General features: G+C 40.6%; 1 protein-coding gene across 1 annotated transcript in view; it reads left to right on the forward strand.

Moving 5' to 3' along the window:
• Positions 1-21,818, forward strand: part of CSMD1 (CUB and Sushi multiple domains 1) — a 2,474,714-nt gene that overhangs the window by 1,802,262 nt on the left and 650,634 nt on the right. The window contains exons 17-19 of the mRNA XM_019520340.1: positions 68-262; positions 3,103-3,241; positions 9,822-10,009. Of these exons, the coding sequence (XP_019375885.1) occupies positions 68-262; positions 3,103-3,241; positions 9,822-10,009 (522 nt within the window). The remainder of the gene's footprint in view (positions 1-67; positions 263-3,102; positions 3,242-9,821; positions 10,010-21,818) is intronic.

A 21,818-nucleotide genomic window follows, 5' to 3' on the forward strand; every position in this document is an offset into this window, starting at 1 on the left:
TTCCTCCCAAAATTAAATGATTTTTCATGCAAGTAATTTAGAGTTTTGCAATTGTTTTTTTCATTAGCTTTTGGTCAGAATGAGTGCCATGATCCTGGTATTCCCATAAATGGAAGGCGTTTTGGAGATAGATTCCTCCTGGGAAGTTCGGTTTCTTTCCATTGTGATGATGGGTTTGTTAAAACCCAAGGATCTGAATCCATAACTTGCATTATGCAGGATGGAAATGTCATATGGAGCTCTACTGTGCCACGTTGTGAAGGTAAGGGGATTATCCTTATCTTAAAGATACTAGTTCACACAATAAAATTATTTTTATTATATTTATTTTCATGTTTTATTTTAGATTTTTTTGGCGTTTTTATTTGATCATATCTATTGTGTTCATTTACATTTTTTTTTTTAATAAAATAAGAATAGACAGTAATACCATAAGGCAAATAAATCCACTAACGTACCTAAGAAGTAGAATAGAATCAGGCCTTTTCTGATCATTTTTATTTGCTTTCTTTTAATTTGGGGTTTACTACATTTCAGAAATAGCTTGAATAATTTTTAATTAAATCAAGCATAACTTGTTATCCTATTGTGCTGCATCATAGCTATTCACACATGCAATGTTTACTATAAGCTAGATCCTTAGACCTTAAGTTAAGCAATAGATGTAAATTCAATAAACATACTATTCTTCTTCCATAAACATTAAATTCAAGAAGTTATGCATCCTCTGACAGAGGATAGTTGCTGTTTTATGTAACGTATGAATATGTCTATTATTTCACTGAGATGATAGATTTTATAGATTCAAGGCCAGATTCTCAGCTCGTGCACTTTGGTATAGCTACACCAATGTCAGTGGAAGTAGACTGATTTTCACTAGGTAAGGATTAGGTTCACAATTTGGTCATATTTTTGAGATTTTGGCTATAAAAATGTAGGTCTTATAAGACCTAAATAATAATAACAATAATTATAATATGCATTTTCATAGTATTTAGGAGATACTGGTAGCAAGATAAGATATAAGAGATGTCTTAAACAACTTGTGAGCTTCCTAGTCCTAATTGCATCATGTAATGGGTTGCCTAGAGCAAGAAAAGCCTACTGAAGCAAGGCTTCTTCATCAGCTAAAATTTTATGATTTTTGAACTCTATGCACACATTCATACAGTGTTCAACACAAGGTATATACAAATGTTCATATCTCGAGAAGTTTTATGGTTTGTTTCCCCCATAGGAAAATATACTTGGAAAGCACTGTAAAAATATTTGTGGGGCTGAGTGAGTGCTGCATTAACAGCCTGATCTGTCAGTGACCTGCAGCCAGGGGTCCCCTAAGCATAGATTTGAGTGTGTTCTGCAGGCGCCCCTGGCTAGCAGAGAGTGCCATGAGCATCCAAGTCAAAGGGCAGCAATGATTGTCTGGCTGGCCCAGGGGACCACATCCTCCTGGGGAACTCCTGCTCACAATTCTTCGGTGAGGCTTTGAGAGAAGACACCCAGAGTATGTTTCCTCTGTTGTTAGTTGCAGACATATTAATTTCTATTCCACCATCTTGCAATGGATTGTCAGTGGTCTGGGTCTGAGAGTATGTGGGGGCCTGGAGGTTTGGGTCTTCTGACTCTTGGTCTTGGGGATATGAGGCCTGGTCACTTGTGAGGAACACAGTTTCCTTGGCATCCTGCATCTCTACAGCCTTAAGAGTACAGCACAAGGTTGGCAAAACAGCTAGGCTTTTCTGTGCCTGAGGCAGTCAGGCACTCTATCTTATCATTAAGATAGAGACACTGGTAGGCTTCCAAATTTCTTTAACATAGTAAATATATCAATAAAGCATTGCCCAACTGCATTCCCCTCCCTCTCTCTCTCTCTCTCTCCCTATATATATATGTAGAGGAGTCTTTTGTTCTAATTGGAGAGAACATGGATTCGGGGGTTTTTAAAAAAAATGGATTGGGAATGCTGCTGGAGCAGTCCACCTGGCACAAGGGTTAGTGTCCCCAGATACAACTGGCCAGGCTCCAGAAGCTCTTGAGATCAAACAGTCCTGAGCTGCTTTCTAGGGCAGGTTATTATATTGCTGGGGCCAGAAAAGGGCGATTTTTTTGTACTGCTGGGGCCAGCACAGTTGCTCTAGCTACCCGTGGCTGCAGATCCAGGAGGAGCCAGGCAGGATTATTTTGCCTCAATTGGCACAACTTGGCCCACATGAAAGTGCATGTCCAGACATGTGCGCGGAGGGAAAAAGCGGGGAAGGGATGGGGGAATGGCTGCGGCACAGGGTTCCCCAGGGCTAACCAGCAGGGAGCCCCCTAAATGAGGCACCGTGTGACCTAGCCAGCTGGGGAGTGGCACATGGATATGGAGGACCAGCCGGCCTAGGGCTGCCTGCTGCCCCTCCTCCCCTCAAGGTACACTGTGCCTCAGTGCGGGGGTTCCTCAGTGTGTGGAGAAGAGGGAGTGTTTCTCCTGGCATACATCACTTTGGCGTTCATTGTGCCTCTTTTTTCTTCCTTGTAAATGCTGCGCCTGGCAGCAATAAACTCTGGCATGACCTGAGCCACAGTTTATGGCATTGCATTAATATTCACATGTAGGCATGCCCACTATGAGACAAAGTGGATGAATCAAGCCCTTAAGCTGTAAGTTACTTGGAACAAGGTTCATGTTCTTTGAATTCTGTAGAGAGTTCCAGAAAACCTATAGTGCTTATGCAACTAAAATAAAAATAGTATGTCAACTGGTTATGAAATAATGCAGTATTTGGTGTGAGGGAAAGTGGAAGAATCAAATCCTAAGTGAGCTATAATAAGAGATGAAGTAACAAAATATGACTCTGAGAAAGGACAAGGGCATTTTATGCAAAATGACAAAAGGGGAATTATCTGTACTAAAAAGGATAATATACTTTTTCCTATTACAAGTATTTTCTTAATAGTTAATGGAACATGTTATTGAATATATTAATGTGAAGTTGGTGGTATGTCTGTTTGATATATCAATTTGTAATACCATACTCATGTCTGTATATTCAAGTGTGTATATGTGTCCTATGTATGTATTCTGTTACATTTATATATGCATATGCTTTTATTTTCCAGCACCATGTGGTGGACATCTGACAGCATCAAATGGAGTTATCTTGCCTCCGGGGTGGCCAGGTTATTACAAGGACTCTCTAAATTGTGAATGGGTGATTGAAGCAAGACCAGGACATTCCATTAAGATCACATTTGACAGGTGAGGACCACAATAAAGACCAAAAACAAAGCCCACCACTACACAAATTCACAACAACATTAAGTATAAATATGTTCTGATTTTTTTTACTGAATGGAAGGGAAAAATAGTCTTAAAAAATCAATATAATAGAAACAAACCATTGACTTTCATTTGATTCCATCCCATTACTGAATCCCCATTCACATTCTTTTAGCTCTGCATTGTAATAAAAAAAATTCAAAACTTCAGCTCTGTTTACATTCCATTTAATTACAGGTAGCAAAATAGGCATTAAATACCAACATTACACTAAAGCAAGAGACATTTTATTCAGAATGTTGGATACTTCTGATACTGAAGTGAAACACAATGTGTTGACTTGGTCTCACTAGTTAAAAGAAGGAACACTTCTATGAGTAAAGGACTCTAAAACCCATCCCTTTCCTTGCACTAAAGACCCAGCTTTGACTTCATTATGAACTTTTGCCAGTACTTGATTGTACTACAACACTTCATGCAGACCACATCCTAAACCAGAAACAGTGTAGCAATATTTATGCATTGCTACCAGTAAGCTGAGTGACAGTGCAAATTTGCCCATCCTTTCCATATCCTCTGACATACGATCACACCACAAAAGTCCATACCATGCTAAACATTCATTGAGATAATAGATTATTTTTTTAGATTCATGTCCAGATCCTCAGCTGGTATAAATTGGCCTAGTTCCACCATCAGTTAATTGGCATAAGTCAATGTAGTTGCACAAACATCAGTAACTGACACCAGTAAAGGTTCTAGTTCCTATCATGTTTAGTATTTTTGACATTTTACCTGTGTAAGAATTCAGTTCCTGTAAGACAGTATCTTTTTGAGAAATTGCTGTTAACAGCAATTTGATCAGATGTGAGATTTCGTCTTGAGTGCTGCACTAGTAAGCTTCCTAATCCTAATTGGACCATGTAATGTGTTGCTGGTGGAACAGGCTTTTTTTGCCTACAGCAAGAGAGAAGAGCTTTGCTTTTGCTGTGGAAAAAAACTGGAATTTGTATCCCAAGCAAGGAAGAAAAAAATAATTGTAAGATCTGTAGATCTACATGGATGAATAACCCCATTAAAATGAATGCAGGTAGTCAGCATAGAATCTACAAGATATGGATGAAAATATTCTTCATTAAAAAAGGCTATGATTTAGATATCAGAAATCACAGAAATACAGTAAGATTTCTGAAACAAAAGTTGCCTCTCTCTGTTTTAAACCTTGTAAGTAAGTTAAAGTGAAAGGTTCTTCAGCCACGTAACTAAAAAGAGAAAAACAGAAAGAAATATTTGTTTTTTTTTATGTGTAGTGAGATTGGGTAGGTATGTTTCAATAGCTAAAATAAAATTATTTGTATCAATTTTCAGTAATGATGCTGGGGTGCAAAAGCAGGATATCTAATGGGAATAAGGACCTAGAAATGGAAATCACAACTTATCAGTCAGAATCTAACTCAAATATCAAAATGTTCTCAAGCCCAGGGGACTAGATCATCTCCATCATATAATTCTGTAGTAGGAGGTCTCCTACTATGAATTTTTAATTACTATATCCCGTTAAGGTAGAAAATGGACAATAGTTAATATTCTATTCATTTTAGAAAAGAAAGTATCCACTAGGGATATATTTTAGAGAGGGAAAACAGATGGATGCAGGAAGCCACAGGCCTATTAGTCTGACCTCAAGACATTGAAGGAAAGAATATATGAAGGAAAATGAAAAATCTGATAAAAAGCCACATGTGTCTACCAAAGGTAAATTGTACCATGCAGGTAGGATTGTATAACCTTGAGGACTGGAATACTAGAAAAAGGAAATGAAATTTAATAGTATAAAATGCAAAGGCATTTATTTAAGGAGTAAATTTCTGCCATAAACTGGAAACCTATTAGTTGTAAATGACAGAAGATTAAAAAAACCTGGCTTTGCTAGCAGATTACAAGATGACTAGCTACTGCCAAACTCATGAAGTTGTGTATAAGGATAATGTTATCCTAGCCTGTATCAGGGAAGGTATTTCCAGTAGAATTTGAGAAATATAGCTGTCATTGTACAAGGGACTGATGAATACTGTTTACAGTTTTGATCACTCTTGTTCAACATGATGAATTCAAACTGGAACAAGATCAAAGAGGACCATAAGGATGATCAAGAGCGTGATGAGCTGATGCTGTGTGTAGAGAAGTAGTTTTCAATCTTTTTAAAGTTAAACCACTTCTCAAAAAATGCCAGGTCTTTGTTTTCACTCTTTTCTGACTACAAAAAACACAAAGCAGTTTTTCTGTTCTAAAGAATTCAGAAAGACCACAACTATGGATTTATGTTTGAAATACCTAGATTTATCTTGTGAGATATGTTTGGAAACCTACAAGTGCTAACATTGGTTGCATCTACATAATACGCTTTATGGTACAGTAGACTAATTTGCTACGCAATGAGTGCATCTACATGAGATGCTACATTTCCATAGTGATGAGTTACAGTGATGTAGCATCAGTGGGCACAAGCTGTGATGCCAATGCTATGTTACCATAGCAATGAGCTATGTCACTGTAACTCATCGCTACAGCAACATAGCATCTAAAAATAACTGTGTGCAACTGAGACTGCACAGTACTGTAGGTAAAGCAAGTAATACATGACTGGTCAGTACCAAATGCACAGTCAGGGGCACGTGTAGACACATCCACTAAAGTGTCGCCATCTACATATGTGTGACAATTAGGGCACAGTAGACTAATTTTCTGCACTGATAGATAGTCCCATTAGATACAAGTGGTATCCAGCAGCATGGTAAGTTACTGCACTTAAATGCTCATGTAGACAGTGATGTTGGGAATAGTTTACTCTTACTCAAATTGAGCTGAAGTATATCCAATCATTCTAATTACACGTGTAAATGTGGCCATTTTCTCACACCCTGTGGCACACTTGAAGGAATCTCAAAGCACCTCAGGGTGCCATGGCACCGTGGTTGAGAAAAGCAGGGTAGAATAAAAGCGTTCTGCATATTTAGCCTAGGAAAGCAAAAGCCGAGAGAGATTTGATCTATGATCTCTGTAAATTCATGAAAGGGTAAACACAAGGCAGGAAGATGAGCTATTTAGTCAAAGGAACACTTGTGACACGAGATAAAATGGGAGTTAACTGACCATGAATATATTAAGGCTGGAAATAAGAAGAAAGTCTTTAACTATTAGAGAAGTGAGGTTCTGAAACAGCCTTACAGTGGAACTACTGGGGACAGAACTCCTAACAATTGTTAGATAGAGCGTGATCTGTTTGTGGAAGACATTATCTAAAGTCAGTCTCAGCAGACTGGACTTGGTAATCCAGGAGCTTCTTTCCATTCATGTTCATAAGCAGGTTACTGTAGTGCAAGTTTTCTGGCCAATTGGAACAATATTTGAGTGGTAAACCCTTGTACTTCTTAAAAGAATCTAGACAGCATATGACGTGTGTAAATTGTTGCATGGGCTCAGTCCTTAACACTGGTGTCTAATAAGGGAAACAGAAAAATATTAATTTTATAAATTAATGAAATTAAGAAAAAGAGGGTATTCAATGCTGCTGCATATCTTGCAATTCATACATTACATTACCAAAATAAAATGTTCTAACCCTGCTGATTATGAGAGTAGTCTTAACTATGTAAATCATTGCTATGGTTTTGGTGTTGCCATGCTAACCTTAAGTGCCTTGAAACAATTTAAAAGGAACAGAAAATAACTGGACATTTCCTAACTACTTCCTTATACTGAAACAGCCTTAGTTCTAATCTTCTCACTCACTTCTATCACAGCAATGAAAAGATGAAAACATCATTTTTCAACACCTAAAATCAGTTAAAATAAGCAACACCAAAGTAGGAGTCCAAGGACCTTGCTACATGTTAATTTTAGGCAGCTCCTGGATTCTTAATCCCTGGATTATCCACACATTAACCTGTGAAACTAATTTAAGCACCCTTTAGGTAGTTTAAAGTTATGCTATTCCAAGCTGGGTTTAACTCTGAGCTGTGTTACCCAGCTTGTATTACACTGGGCACATCTACACATTCCCCTACAGCATCATTGCTACTGTGCTGTCATTTCTTTACTTTCTACTTTCTTTAGTAAGTACTAAACTATGGTGCAGTAACAGCTGTTACTGTGCTGTGCTGGTGGTGCATGGGTTTTTTTAGCTGCTACATCTCCGTAGTGATGCACTATAGCAAGGAGGCATGTCACTACAGCAACATAGTTCTGGTGTCACGGTCTGTGCCTGCCAACACTACATCACTGTAGTACACTGCTACAGCCATGTAGTGCCACATGTAAATGTGCCCACTAGCTTGGAGCCACTCTAGGTTGCATGTTAGTGTAAACACTCAACGCTCGCCCCCTCCGCTGGCCTGGCTTGGGCCAGCTGCCTGCCCCCACCATGCTCTCCCTCCCAATCAAGTGACTATCCACCACTGGGCCTCCCCCCCAGCAACCCAAACTGGGCCCCCTTCCCCTGCCTCCTACCAGCCCAGATTAACCAGCGTCTCCCCACCCCCACCTCCCTGGATTGGGCCCAGTGTCTTCTGCCCCTACCAGTACCCGAGATCCTTGCTCATCCATCTCTGCCCTTCTGGCTTACTTTTAGCTGCCAGTACTGTCCCCAGGGAACAGGCAGGGAAGGGGAACCTGCCTGCCCGGCTCCTGCCACTGCTGTCACTGTCACCAGTGTCCCTTTCTTGGATTCTCCAAACTCAAACTAGCACGAACACCAATCAACATTTGAGCAGCTCAAAGTACAATGTATAACACAACCCTAAGTAAGGGCAGACTTTTAGAGTTTTGAACTGCCATTAACTTACCTTGGAATTCAGGACAGTAGAGAGACACAGTTCTAAAATTAAGTACAAGTTTGGGGATTTGTTGCTCATTTGGTTGGTTAGCTTTTGTAGGTTGCTAAAAGAAAGATGACAATGAAGAAGAAAAGAAAACATGGAATTATAAAAGAGTTTAATTATAATCTAAATATACTTTGGTTTCTCTTGGTATCTTTCTTTTGGTACTTTGGTTTCTCTTGGGAAGTTGCTTGTTAATGGACATATATGCTATCTGGTTTTGAAAATGTAATGGTCTAGGTTGGAATTTGCAGTGGGGGGGGAGGGTTGTATGACCATTACATCAAAAACATAATGGTCTTTTTCATTTTAATAGAAAACTCCAAGATAGTTCATGACTGTTTGTCATACGTTCTTGCAAGTCATGTGTAATAACAAGGATGCCATTTCTTTCCCCCTGAGCCATAAAATATGTTGGGAAACTAGTTGAAGGATACTTAAAACATTATGTTCCTTTGCAACAGGATGCTGGTTTCTTGCCCCCAGTGATTGAACTAGCCAACTCTATAAGGGGACTGTATTAAGTCTCTGTAATAGTACATACCCTTTCCATACTTGCTCACAACAGATAAGGAACATATGGAAGGCAAGAAATATGTATTTACCCAAATGCTTTCAAATTCTGGTAGATGCCTTTTTAAAGGAAACTACATTGACATGAAAACTATGTACAAGGTTCAGATTTTCTAGTGTATGAAGAAAGTGTTTGATGTGAGTCAAGTTCAAGCTGGCAAAAGGGCAGATCTGAGATTATTTGATATAGGAATGACAAATGGAGAATAACTGCATGCTTTACCATCCTTCATGAATCTGAATGTCTTTAAATAGATTGCACTGTGGTCTACCGGATGTCACTGCCCTAAGGCATATGTGGATTGTACCAGTCATCTGAAACAACTCACTTTACATCACTAGAACTCCTTTTTCTTTGTATTTCTTCAGTCCATCTAATCTATTTAGATAATCTATTTGTGTCAGGGATTGTCACTAAACTATATTTGTACAAAACATAACAGAATAAGGACTTGACCAGTTGGAAACTTTACATACTGATGTAATGTAAATAATTATAAAAAAGCAGTAAATGAAGGGTGCACATAAGCATTGCTTTTCTACTACTGGGAACATAGTTCCCTTGGTAAAAATCCTGCTGGACAAATCTACCGCATCCAATGAGGCAGAGTTTCTATCTGTTGAACACTTACTAAAAAACATAACTTTTGGGGGAAGATTGGAATACAAAAATATGCCGTTAAAGATATGAAAAAGTCCTTTAGCAGTTCTTTGAGCTTCATATAACCCCAAATGTTAGTATTTCTTAGACTCTCCCTTGTCCAGTTTCCTAAAGGAAACTTCATAGCATTTCTATCAAGATGCATCCTATAGATCTTTTTAAGTTCAATCACATAGTTAATTTAACATTGAAACTTCTTTCTTAACTAAATTGAAAATGGCTGAAGATCAAACAAAACAAAGCAAAACAAAACAAAATAAAATAGAAGATTGCTTATTTGTTTAAAAAGTCTGTAGTTTTCATTGTTTATTCTGATGTATCTACAGATATTTTGAAGTACATAATATCTGAAATGTTTCTTCAGGCACAACTATATTGGAGTTTCAAAGTTTCCATAAAGTTGTACTGTTTCTCTGTTTACCAGTTAATTTGATTTGTTCCTTTTCAGATTTCAAACTGAAGTTAATTATGATACCCTAGAAGTCAGAGATGGGCCAGCAAACTCATCACCACTAATTGGAGAATACCATGGTACACAGGCACCACAGTTCCTTATTAGTACAGGCAACTACATGTATCTGCTGTTCACTACAGACAATAGTCGTTCCAGTGTTGGCTTCTTAATTCATTATGAGAGTAAGTAATATTTATCTGATGGATTTCTGTTTAACTATTTAACTAGTTAAATAGTTAATAGTAAATCATTTAAATAGTGAAAATGACAAATAGATTCCAAGAAATGTGTTTGCCTAACACCCTGCAATGTCTTTCTCCTACCTTAATTAGGGACAGAGTCTGAAACTGTTCCTCACATTGAAAAAAAATATCTCCAGGGCTTGTTCCGTGTTAAAGGAATAGGGGACCAGTCAAAACAACAAAGTGTGTTAAAATGTGGCTCTTGAACAGTAAAATCTTTAGGACAGAGTTCTTTTTTTTTATAGGCCTGCTAAGTAGGCACAGTTCTTAGTAAAATTTCCCTTAATCCCTAATTATGTCTTAAGGGCTAAGTACGGGCAGTCAAAAAGCCCAAGGCTGAAATGATTCAATCTTCACAGGTTAGTTGAAGCTGTGTAGATTGAATCAATAAGCAAGTGAACAGACATTCACTTTTGATTCGAGAAATGCAGCCACATACCTGCACTGACCCAGGCCAAAAGCTGGGTGGTGCTAGAGCAGTGATCAACAACCAGTGGATCTTTATCCACCAGTATATCTCGGAGCCTCTTGGAGTTGATCTGAGGCTGGGGTGGGGGACATGCCCACATGCATGCATGCATGTACCCCAGCCAAGCAGGTCAGTTTGTGGGGGAGGGAAGGGGCAGGGGCTAGATTGAGGCTCCCACAGTGAGGGACAGTGCCATAGAGGCAGGAGCAGGGGTAAGCTGAGTGGAGCCCTGGCTGGGTGGGGCTTACTTGCTGGGGAGGCATGCCCCCAAATATTTTTTTTGTCCCTCTGCCTCGATCTACCCTCCCTCCCCACAGACTTACCTGCTGGGCAGGGGAGGGTGGCACGGCAACAGTGCACAGTAGATCTTGGGTTGCTTTTAAATGTCAAAGTTGATCTACTTCAAAAGTCTGGAGACCTCTGTGCTAGAGCATGCCTCCTTGCTCAGCTGGACCAGACAGCTTGGGTCAAAGCTAACCTCCCTACCCTGGGGGGTGGGGGGTGTTGTGGGGGAGTTGCAAAACATCCTGGGATGCTAGGGGACTGTGAGTTAACCAGAATCTGGAGGGGATCTGGGACAGAAGTTCAAGAAACTGATTTAACCTAAATCAGTGAAGTCTGACACTACATCCATTCAGGTTTATCTTAAACCAGTTTGGGCCATTTTGAAAGCAGTTTATGTGCACTGAACTTCTATTATGTTACAGATTTGAACTTGTTTCCAATTGCTGATACCAGTTTATGTGTAATTTCTGTCCCTAGCCAAGGTTACAATATAATACAAAGAAATAAACAATATCATCTCAATTCTGAAACTCGTTAGTAAGCTGTAATGATTTAGTTCTTAAGGATTAGCTGTAAAACTTTATACATGCAGAAGTCTGGCCTTTCCAAGTTAGGCTAATTTTATTTGAGAGCTAACTCTAAGCAGTTGTTTTAAAAAATATTGATCTATGTATTTTTATTTTTAGATATAGTAACATGAGTACAGTGCAGTTATATATTATATTTCATATGCTGTGCATGTGTACTATACCCTACTTAATTTTGGTGTATTTACACATACATGCATGCGCATATATATGTGGGTATGTGGGTATAAATACATCAAAATATGTACCGTGCCCTATTTAATATTTTGATTTATACACACATAACCACACATATATGTGCATATATTGTAACTTTTATAATGTTAAATTAATTGAATATAACATTTATATGACATTTATGAACATACAAATAATATTTATATATAGGTCAATATGTTGAAACCTAAAAAGGTAACCATGTCCCAAATCTTTGGTGTCTGTTTACCCATACAATTGTAATCTATAGACTGTGACAGAAATAAGATGCTGTCCAGCATGAACACATCATAATTGGAATAATATTACTATTTCTACAGTTGATACTAATGTTTGCACCAAAAATAGAACAGGACTGCAGTATGAAAAATAACCACACCTGAATATTCAAAGAATGATTCATAATAATAACATTCCTGTCTCATCTTTTAATAAGCAGTTAATATTCTACAGTGGGGATTCAGGAGTGTATGACTGAGAAAGGGAAGTAGGAGTTACAGCTAGTGGAAGAATTGGAAGGAGTGCAGCCTGACAGTATTGTAACTGAGAAGGGAAAGATGGAATGGGAAACCTGGGCGCCACATTTATGTGTGTCAGGGGAGCAGGGGGTGGCACAAAAATAGCCTCCATCACAGTGGTGCTTGCACCACCATGACCAGCAGTTGGGACCTACTCTGTGTATTATGGTTGTCCTGCTACACCTCTGTTGCCTGAGTAGTGAAAAGTTGTATACTAGACAATGAGCAATGAAAGAATCTACGATGACCTCTAGTCTGAAGAGCTTGGCTAGTGGGCATGAAGGAACTGAGAATAGGCTGTTGTGAAAAGCGTATTTGAAGAGTTCCAGCAGTCTGGAAAGCCTTTGAACTCCAGAGGCTGACTTGCCAAAACATGTATTTCTGAACCAAGTTATCTACAAAATATTTTTTTAAGAAATCCTAGCATCAACATGAATCTGCCTTCTGTAAAGTAAAATACTCATTACTTGCTTCTCTTAGAACAGCTTCTGAAAATCAGTTAAGTCTTAATGGTAGTCTGTTAAATGGGTAAAAGATGGGGAATACTCCTCCCCACTATTTTTTTTTTTTTTAATATTTTATTTATTTATTATTTTATTGTGAGTTAGCCTTAAGGTTTAGATGATAGTGTGTTATAAAAGTAGATCAACTGATGGCTTTTCAGGGACTTAAACATGTAAAATAGTGTCTAAGTCTACTCAGCTCAAGTGGGAAAAAGTGAAATGAAGTGGGAACCTTCAATTATGAATTTCTGTATAATAGTTGTATGTAGAGCCCTAGTTTTTGCATTTTTATTTTCTACTCATCTACCTTTAAGTAATTTGTAATACCGGCCAATATAGCAATGGATTTTCTGCATTATAGAGCCCATTATTTTCAAAAAATAGTCCTCTGTGGTTCAATGGTAGAATCCTTGTCTGCTATACACGAAAACTGGGTTTGATTCCCAGACCCTTATACAACTACAGCCATGGAGGCACCAAACATCTGGACTCAGTCTGGTCTTTGGATTCTGTCTCAGTGGACTAAGAGGAGGATGGAAGGTCTGGGAAGCCTCCCCTGCTCTGAAAAAATCCTGCCCATGCATTTCACTGTAGCTTTTATAGGTTTTACACTGGTGGATAGGCATTGATTTCAATGTGACTTTTCTTAATTTATCTCAATGCTTTAAGTAAAATCAGAATCAAGCCCATTATGTGTAGTTTCCAGTCCAAAGTCATAAACACGGCATATACTGGGTTAGATTGTGTTCCAGTTTTTAGGTGCCTAAGTGGGTCCTATTTTACTTTGTTCTTGTCAGGAAAAAAACATCAATGCAAAGGTGAGAGAGTCCTCCACAGCTTTTTTGTGATTCAAGAGCATATGAATGAATAGATTGTTAGTGAGTTGAACCGGGTGGGATACAATTTTGTTTATGCAGAACAGAATAACCCCCAGTAACAGTTTTTTCAGGGGCGTGAGCAGGATGGAATGGGAGACCACTTACACAAGAAGTGGAATAGAATCAAGCCTCTGAGATGCTAATCTTAGTGTGATAATCTTAGCAGCTTTCAAGTTCTGTCAGATTTAGATTTCCACTTTCATGTTGAAAAAGTCTATGCCATAGGATGTGTCCAGGGCATTGGATACACATTGAAGAAAGAGGCCTCAGACTTGAGTCTCGCTCTATAGGATGACAATCTGTAGCCAGAAATATAGTTTGTTAGCCAAAGAACTGAAGTTGGTGACTCAGCAGCAAATCTAAGGAAAGATAAAATACAGGTTTAGGGCCAGGTTCAGATCCTCCACGCCAGGCCTTTTTACACAGCTGCCCATGGTTAGGGCCAGCTGAGGTATCTATGTAAGGAATGGAACAAGGGAAGAACTATGGAGAGAAGTAAAATACATGGCAAACAGTAATGTGTTTGTTAACTATATATATATAGTGGGGTAACTATATATATGTATCAGGCTTGCCTTTTGGAGCTTGAATTGAGTCCCAGGCTTGAAATCTGGCTGTTTTGATTGGTGGAGATCATCCCCCAATCAGGAGGCAGCCAGAGGAGTTTAGTCATTCCCCTTTCCTGAGAGGAGGGGGAGAGGAGTTTCCTGCCCCTCCCCCATGGACCTGATTGAAGACTGCAACACTCAGGTCTGGAAGACTTCAGGGGTGGAGTCATGGAGCATATAAAAGGAGCTGCGTGCCCACCATGAGGGATGCACATCTGGCAGAGAGAGAAGAGCAGGACTTAGAAGAGCTGCTCAGCAGAGTGAAGCAGTAGCCCAGAAGTGCCCCTGAAGACTTCCATCAGCAGGGAACAGTGGACAGCTCCAGCACCTAGGCTTTCGGTCTGCAGCACGGCACATGGTGTGAGGCAGCTCAGGTCTGCAACCTCTGGTGTGTGGCCAGAGACACGGTACACAGGCCAGTGCATGGAGTAAGACCTTTGGAGCACTTGGGCAGCTCAGGTCCTCAACCCCTGAAATTAAGGTGGGAGCTTGGTGCAGGAGGCACTGCACGGAGGGTCCGGGAGCAGACTGAGCCTGGTGCTGCACAAGGCAGCCCAGGCCTCCAACCCATAGCAAAAGGTTGAGTCCAGAGAGCCAGACGGTGATCAGGCTACTGAGCCAGCCGACAGGGCCAAGCCAGAGGCCCAGAAGCCCTGCATAGCAGAGCCCTGTTCCAGGGGACAGTGACCCCACACTGAAGCCCACTGCAGGTGAGAGAGCAGCCTGGCACAGAAGACAAGGACCACCCTCCAGGCCTCCAGTTGCAAGGAAAAGAGGATTCCCACAGGGGAGGGGAGTTCCCCGCCTGGTTAGTTAAGGGAACCTGAAAGGGGAGGTCCCACTGAGGGGGTCCCCCTAAAGTTACCAGCTTCTTTGTAGGGCTTGGGAAAAGCCCAAGGGTATTGGGGTATCCCCTCAGGATTGTTTATCTTTGAGATTTATCTGTTTCAGATCATATACTTACCAGTGACTTACTTGTATCTGGAGCACTGGTATAAGGTTTTATGTCATTTACCCAGAGGGTATTGTTTACGTTACTGGTTTAGATATCTTATAAATAAATATATACATTGTATATATGTTTATATCCATGTTCCTTTCCCTTGTGATAAGTTAATGTAAATACATTTGCATATAGTTAAGTCCCCTGACTGTCCTGGCCTGGTTCTATAGGGATGGAGAGAAACTGAGCGGTGTGCAGTTCCCACCCCACAGTACACCTGCCAGCTAACAATCCCCTTTAATTGGGAGTTCCCTTCCAGCACTACTACTCTATTATTCTCTAGTTTTATGAATGGAAAGAAGAGAGAAGGGCAGGACAGAAATTGAGACAGTGAGATGTGCACATAAGAAAATATTAAGTAAATAGAACGCCATATATATATATATATATATGTGTGTGTGTGTATATATATATATATATATATATAAAAAACCACCAGGGTGAGGCAGGCAGGAGTGGCAGCTCTGAGGAGAATGACTGGGAGCTGCAGGGAATGATTGGGAATTGGGGGGATCGAACCAAGAACTGGGGAATTGAACCAGGAGCTGGGGAGAAGCCCCTGTTCATTCCCCCAGCCCCCTGATTATTCCCCTCATCTCCCAGTTCAATGCCCCAGTTCCAGGTTTGATCCTCCAGCTCCCAATCATTCCCCCCAGCCCCCACAGCTTCTCCCAGGGCTGCCAGCACTGCCTACCTCACCCTGGTGGGAGCAGCTAGGGCAGCAGCCAGGTGAGTTGTGGCTTGAGCCAGCATCCCTGGGAGAAGCTGCAGGGGCTGGGAGAATAACCAAGGAGCTGGGGGAATAATTGGGAGCTGAGGGATCGAACTGGGAAGTAGGGAATTGAACCAGGAACTGGGGGGAAGTCACCCAGCCCCTGATAGTTCCCCCAGCTCCTGGTTTGATCCCCCAGCTCCCAACCATTCCTCTAGATCCCTGATCATTTCCCCCCAGCCCTCGTGCCTTCTCCCAGGGCTGCCAAAACTGCCTGCCTCACCCCAGTTTAGGGGAGGACAGCTGGGGTAGCAACCAGACAAGCCATGGCTTCTTGCAGGGCTGCTGGCTCAAGCCAGGGCTTGTCTGGCTGCTCTCCCAGCTGCTCCCCCCAGCACTGCCTGTATACTCTATGGCCAAATCTTCCAGTCTGTATGAATCTCTCTGAACTTGATCCGGATGCTTCCGATTTGATTTGGAGAAATTAATGGGTCTCCTAATTCGATTTGGATTTAGAGATTCGGCTGCCAAATTGGCCCAAATCTCCTCCAAATCAAATCAGCTACTAAAGCTTCATACAGCCCTATATTCTTCCCACCAACCTAACAGTAATTTTGTCTCACCTACATTTCTCCAATTTGTTTATGAGAAGGTCATATGGGACCTTGTCATAAGCCTTGCTGGAATCTAGATACACTATATCCACAGCATTCTCCTCATCCAACCATGTAGTTACTTTGTCAAAAGAGATCAAACTAGTTTGACATGACTTGTCAAATTTCCCAGGTATTGGAGTGAGGCTAACCAGTCTGTAGATCCTTTGGTCCTGTTTTTCACCTTTTTTAAAGTGGAGCACTATGTTGGCTCTTTTCCAGTTTTCTGGTACCTCACCCATCTTATTTTAGCCTCCCTCACCAGGTGCAGTCATTCTTTATCTTTGCCTTTCTGATTTTGTCTCTGCTGGAGTTGCTTTAGCGGCAACTCTTTAAAAAAAATGTTTTTGGCTCTCTACCCCATGCCTGTAAAGTCAGCACCCAAGGCTGGTGCCTGTTCTCAGTTTCACTGTGTTGCATCAGAAAAAGTCTGTAAAAGCAAATTTAAAAAAAAAGAATTGTTAGAAATTGTTAGTTTGGAATGTTAGTAACCATAATAAGAAAAAAAAAGTCCTGGACAATCAATTATCATCATATGTTTGAAGGATAAATTTAATTGCTACTGTGATTATAAAGGGATCTTAATCCTGCTTAAAGTGAAAAACTCAGTGTAACCCTTATCAAGGTTGTTACTACTTCCACTATAAAATTCAATTAAGCAAAAATATGTTCATTATAAACTTGAATAAAAATATGAGCCTTTAAAAATGTGACCCTGTACACAATTCATTAACTTCTCACTTCTAATATCCATGATTTGGCCTTTTTATGTCATTTTTAATGTGTTATGGAGCATTAATAGCAAGCCTTCTAGACCAACTACTATATGCTCAGCCAAAAAGTTAGTAAGTGCTCACTATTTTCTTAGGCAAAGTTGCTGGTAAGTCATTCCAGATTTTTAGGAGCAACTGATTCATATTGTAAGGAACACTAACTATGGCCTTTAAAGCCTTCGCTTGTTTGTCCTTCATTGTCTCAGCTGCCCATGGCAATTTACCCTCTTTCACCTTTTGCTTTGGGTAGATGCACTGATCCTAATCTCTTTTTTGACCAAAAGAAAGATGGGTATTTATGTCCACAGGTTCTCTTAAAATACATATTATTTTCCTTATGATAAATTACGTCTTTGGGCTACACAGTAAAGTCTTAGCATCTACTTGTGTAGTGCTATTAGGATGGAGTAAACTATTTAACTCTGCTGTAGGTTAGTACTTGTCAACACAAATACTATCCTACTTTCAAGATATTTATTCTGCAGCAACACACATGTAGACACCGATGAGGTTGGCTGGGGCATGAGGGTGCTTCAGTTCAGGGGATGCCTGGCAATAAGCCATGCGCTGGCACACCCTTCTGCCCCAGCCAACTCCTTCACAGCACATTTAGCTGGGTCTGAGCAGCCCTGGTCTGGCAGGCTGACCTCAAGCCCCCTGCCACCCAGGGCTGCTCTCACTTGGCTCAACATACTACGGATCCAGGCACACAAGTAAATGTGCTGTCTGGGAGCAATAAGCTATAGCACAATAAGTGCTGGAGTTTATTGTTTCTTGCTAATAGCACATTTAGATATACCCTCTGGGAATAAAACCTATGCAGATGTAGACGTTGAAAACACAGATTTAGAAAAATGACCAGTTTGTTTTGCCGTACTCGCATATATGAAAAAGCAGTCTCCTTAATGCTGACATATCCTTATTGCTGACATATCTAATCAAAATCAAAAGCACATCCAGCCTGACAGCACCCTGTACATGTGCATGTTGAAGTGCCTGCCCTATGTGAAGTGCTGCTGCATCTCCACCTCACCCCAGAGTGCCATAAGGTCATCAGTCTCCTCCATGCCAGGTGGTGGGATGTGGCATGGGTGATGATGTAACTGGGCCTCCCATGGTTACACGGCATGGCCCTGGTAGCCATGCAGAACTGCGGTGCCAGGCAGTGGCACTGGGGTGCAGGAAAACTGCCACATGTAGCCTGTGGCCTGTGTAGGGGGAGCAGAGGCCAACCATTGCCCAGGCTCCCTGTTCTTGTGCCCCAGGGCTCTAAATGCTTGCAGGCTTATAAGGTCCTGAGGGCAGGAGAGGCTCCCAGCCACAGCGCCCTGGGACTATAGTGCAGCTGGCCCCCTAGTGGTCAGGCTGACTGGGAGCAAATTTGCTCCTGGATGGTGCCTACATGTGTGTTACTTCACAGTAAGTACTCATAGTAAATTATCTACTTGCATTTTCAGGTAGCAAATTTACTCATGAGTAGTGAAGTTTACTGAGCAGTAAACATGTGCACATGCAGATGCACACACTTATTGTACAGTAAACTGCACTATTGTGCAGTGAAGCATCTCATAGACATGACCCCTAAATAGAAGACAGATATGGAAAAGCAATACAACTAGATGCTGATTATCAAATAAGTTCTTAGAAGAAGTTGGGGACAACTTTTTTCAGAGGTAGATAGTATTCTAGTTCATTAAGAGCTGTTTGCAATTCTGAAAGAGAAAGTAAGTTGTGTGAAAAAAATCCTGAAAAGAAAAAAATATGATTTTTAGGAAAGGAGAGAAAAACAGTTGCAGAAATAGTAAGTAACTTCATAAAAGCAGACTTCAACAAACATAGGAAACTGGTAAGTGAGGTCTCAGGGGAAGGAATTCTAAAGGAAAAAACATAGTTCAGGAGATCTGGCAGTCTCTAAAAGAGACAATATTAAAAGCATAATAGCAAATTATTTTGATAATGAGGACAGGTAGGAAGTATAGTAAGATACTAATATGGCTGCAGTAGGAGCTCTTTAATGACCTGAAAATTAAAAAGGAATTGTGCAGAAAGTGGAAATAAGGGCACATGAATAAGTATAAAAGAATAGCACAAGTCTGTAGGGATAAAATTAGAAAAGCTAAGGCACAGAATTAATTACAACTGACAGGGGACAAAAAGGGCAATAAAAAGAGTTCTATAAATACACTGGAAGTAGGAAAAAGATGAAGGAAAATACAGGCCCGTTATTCAGATGGGGAAGGTGAGTAGATAAGTATGATGCAGAGAAATCTGAACTATTAAGTGTTCTTTGTAGAGTGTCAGATCCAGGAAAAGGACATAACAACCTCAAGTGGGAACAAGGCCAACTTTAGGTGCATAAGTAGAAAAAATTCCTCACCCTCCCAAAAAATCAAATCCACACTCATCAACTGTTTAATTCTAGAATCATCTAAAATGAACACAATAGCTGTTTGGCTTTAAAAATCTCTCCTCACCTGCACTTATTCTACGCATGTGCTCCTAAGTCACATTGGGATCTAGAAACTAAGGAAGGCAGGCTGCCTACACACATGATTGGAGGAGAGGAGAGGGGAGTTTTAATTAAATGAGTTCCTAGGCAGCCACTCTAATTAAACACCTTATTGCCAGGTGTATTAAGCCATGGGACACTTTATCTAAGCATTCAACGAAGTTTAGTTAAAGCACCCTGTGGTCATTTAAAAATGTGTGGGGGCTTAATATATATGATGCTGCAGTGTTCTAATTAGAAGGCAGAAAAGATCAATTAATCAAGCCTTCTCTGATGTATTCTAATTAAAATGCCAGTGATCATGTGTATAGACAGCCATAGTGTCTAAGTCCACTAAATGGGCCTGATCCAACAAGCATACTCTGAGTGTACCTAATCCACATGGACAGGACCTGGTACCTTATAAAATACTGTTGTAGCTGCTTTCTTTAAAAGGTGGCTGCTAAAAGAGGAGTGAGTGGCCATCTTTTATATAAGTGCCTTCTCAGTCATCAAACGAAAGACCTGAATTCTGGGTCCTGAAGGGATTCAAATCCACATCTGCTACTTTTCAGGCTGGGCCAAGTTGCACAACTCTCCACCCTCCTTCTTTCTGCAATAATTAATGAAGAAATCCAAGATTCATGGGTCCAAAAGAAGAGAGCACAAAAGGACTATGAGGTTGTTGAAGTCTGCTTTTATGAAGTTACCTCTTAATTTTACTGATTTAGGACACTCATTTGGAAAGCAGGAGTCTTGAATTCTGATCCTTGCTGCACAAACTGTTTATGCATTTTACATTAAACATTCATTGACTTTAAAGAGCAACAATCCTAGTATCTATAAAACTAGGTTATAACTTGAACAGGACACTCTTCTGAAATATGGTGGTTTGAGGCCTCCCAGATTGATGAGCAATATGGGTCCTCCAATTGTTGGGTGCAATAAAGTGTGGGCTACACCCCTTCCTCCCTGGGAAGAAAAAAAGATTGCTAAAGAAAATATTTAAATGAAAAAAACCTCTGCTTGTTAGTTTCAAAGAACAGGAACAGATTCTGACCTGTGGATCCCAAGTGGACAGAAATGCCCAGGGATAGGCTGAATTACAGATTAGCATTTTCTATTGGTTTGTTCTATGGTTTGCTCCCTACTCAGCATGCAGATCTTTGTAATCATCATTCTGAAAGACCTAACCCACTGTGTCAGGTCTTGGGAGAGCTTGTTTATGCTTGATCAGTGCTTTTTTAAGGCTTGCATTACATCTATTTGGGATATTAATGCATACAAAATGGATGTGCTTTGCTGTCATTCCCTAGTACATTCCTTAGACAGTTTAGCTGTATGCACTGTATGGGTAGCCTATGTGCCTAACATTGGATTTCAGTTTTGGTTCTGATGGCCAAGTGCCCAAAAGCTATGTGCTGCAGCAGATATGTTATAGGCACCTAAATCTTCTATTGTGTCTAGCCATCGGTTTCTACAAACAAATTAATTGTGGCAAGATTCAGATCATAACAGTTGATACAATTAACACTAACAAAAAGTCAGGAACACTAGACAGAATAGAAAAATAGTCAGAGAACTTATAGATTATTTAAATTATGGGTGGGCAGATTATGGCCTGTGGGTCAGATTTGGTCCACTAGCTGATTCTTTGTTTCCCATGGGTTGGTGGCATCAAAGTCATGGGATCCAGCCTTCAGGGAGCCAGTGGCTCTGGCTGCTGTGTTATGCTTGGCATGTGGTCATGTCTTGGCTCTGTCTGCAGCTTATACCAGCTCCTGGCCCGTGTCAGCATCTGCTTTGTATATTGCTGGCAAATTCCTGATTGGGATTGGGGTGACTGCCCAGGGCCACAGCTAATCACTTGTGGACCACAGCAGCACCACCTATGGACCCAGGTGATCCCAATAGGAACTTGCTGGGTGTATCCACAACTGATACTGGCACCTTCCTGGTGCTGCTTCCAGCACATGGGATAGGAGCTGGTGTAAGCTGGGAGGATGTGTTGCAGGTGCAGAACAGTTGCAGGGGGCGGGGGGGAAGTGGGCAGGGG

The sequence above is a fragment of the Gavialis gangeticus genome, unplaced genomic scaffold (genome assembly GCF_001723915.1).
Source record: "Gavialis gangeticus isolate Ggan-Ray unplaced genomic scaffold, GavGan_comp1, whole genome shotgun sequence".
In the NCBI taxonomy this organism is placed as follows: Eukaryota; Metazoa; Chordata; order Crocodylia; family Gavialidae; genus Gavialis; species Gavialis gangeticus.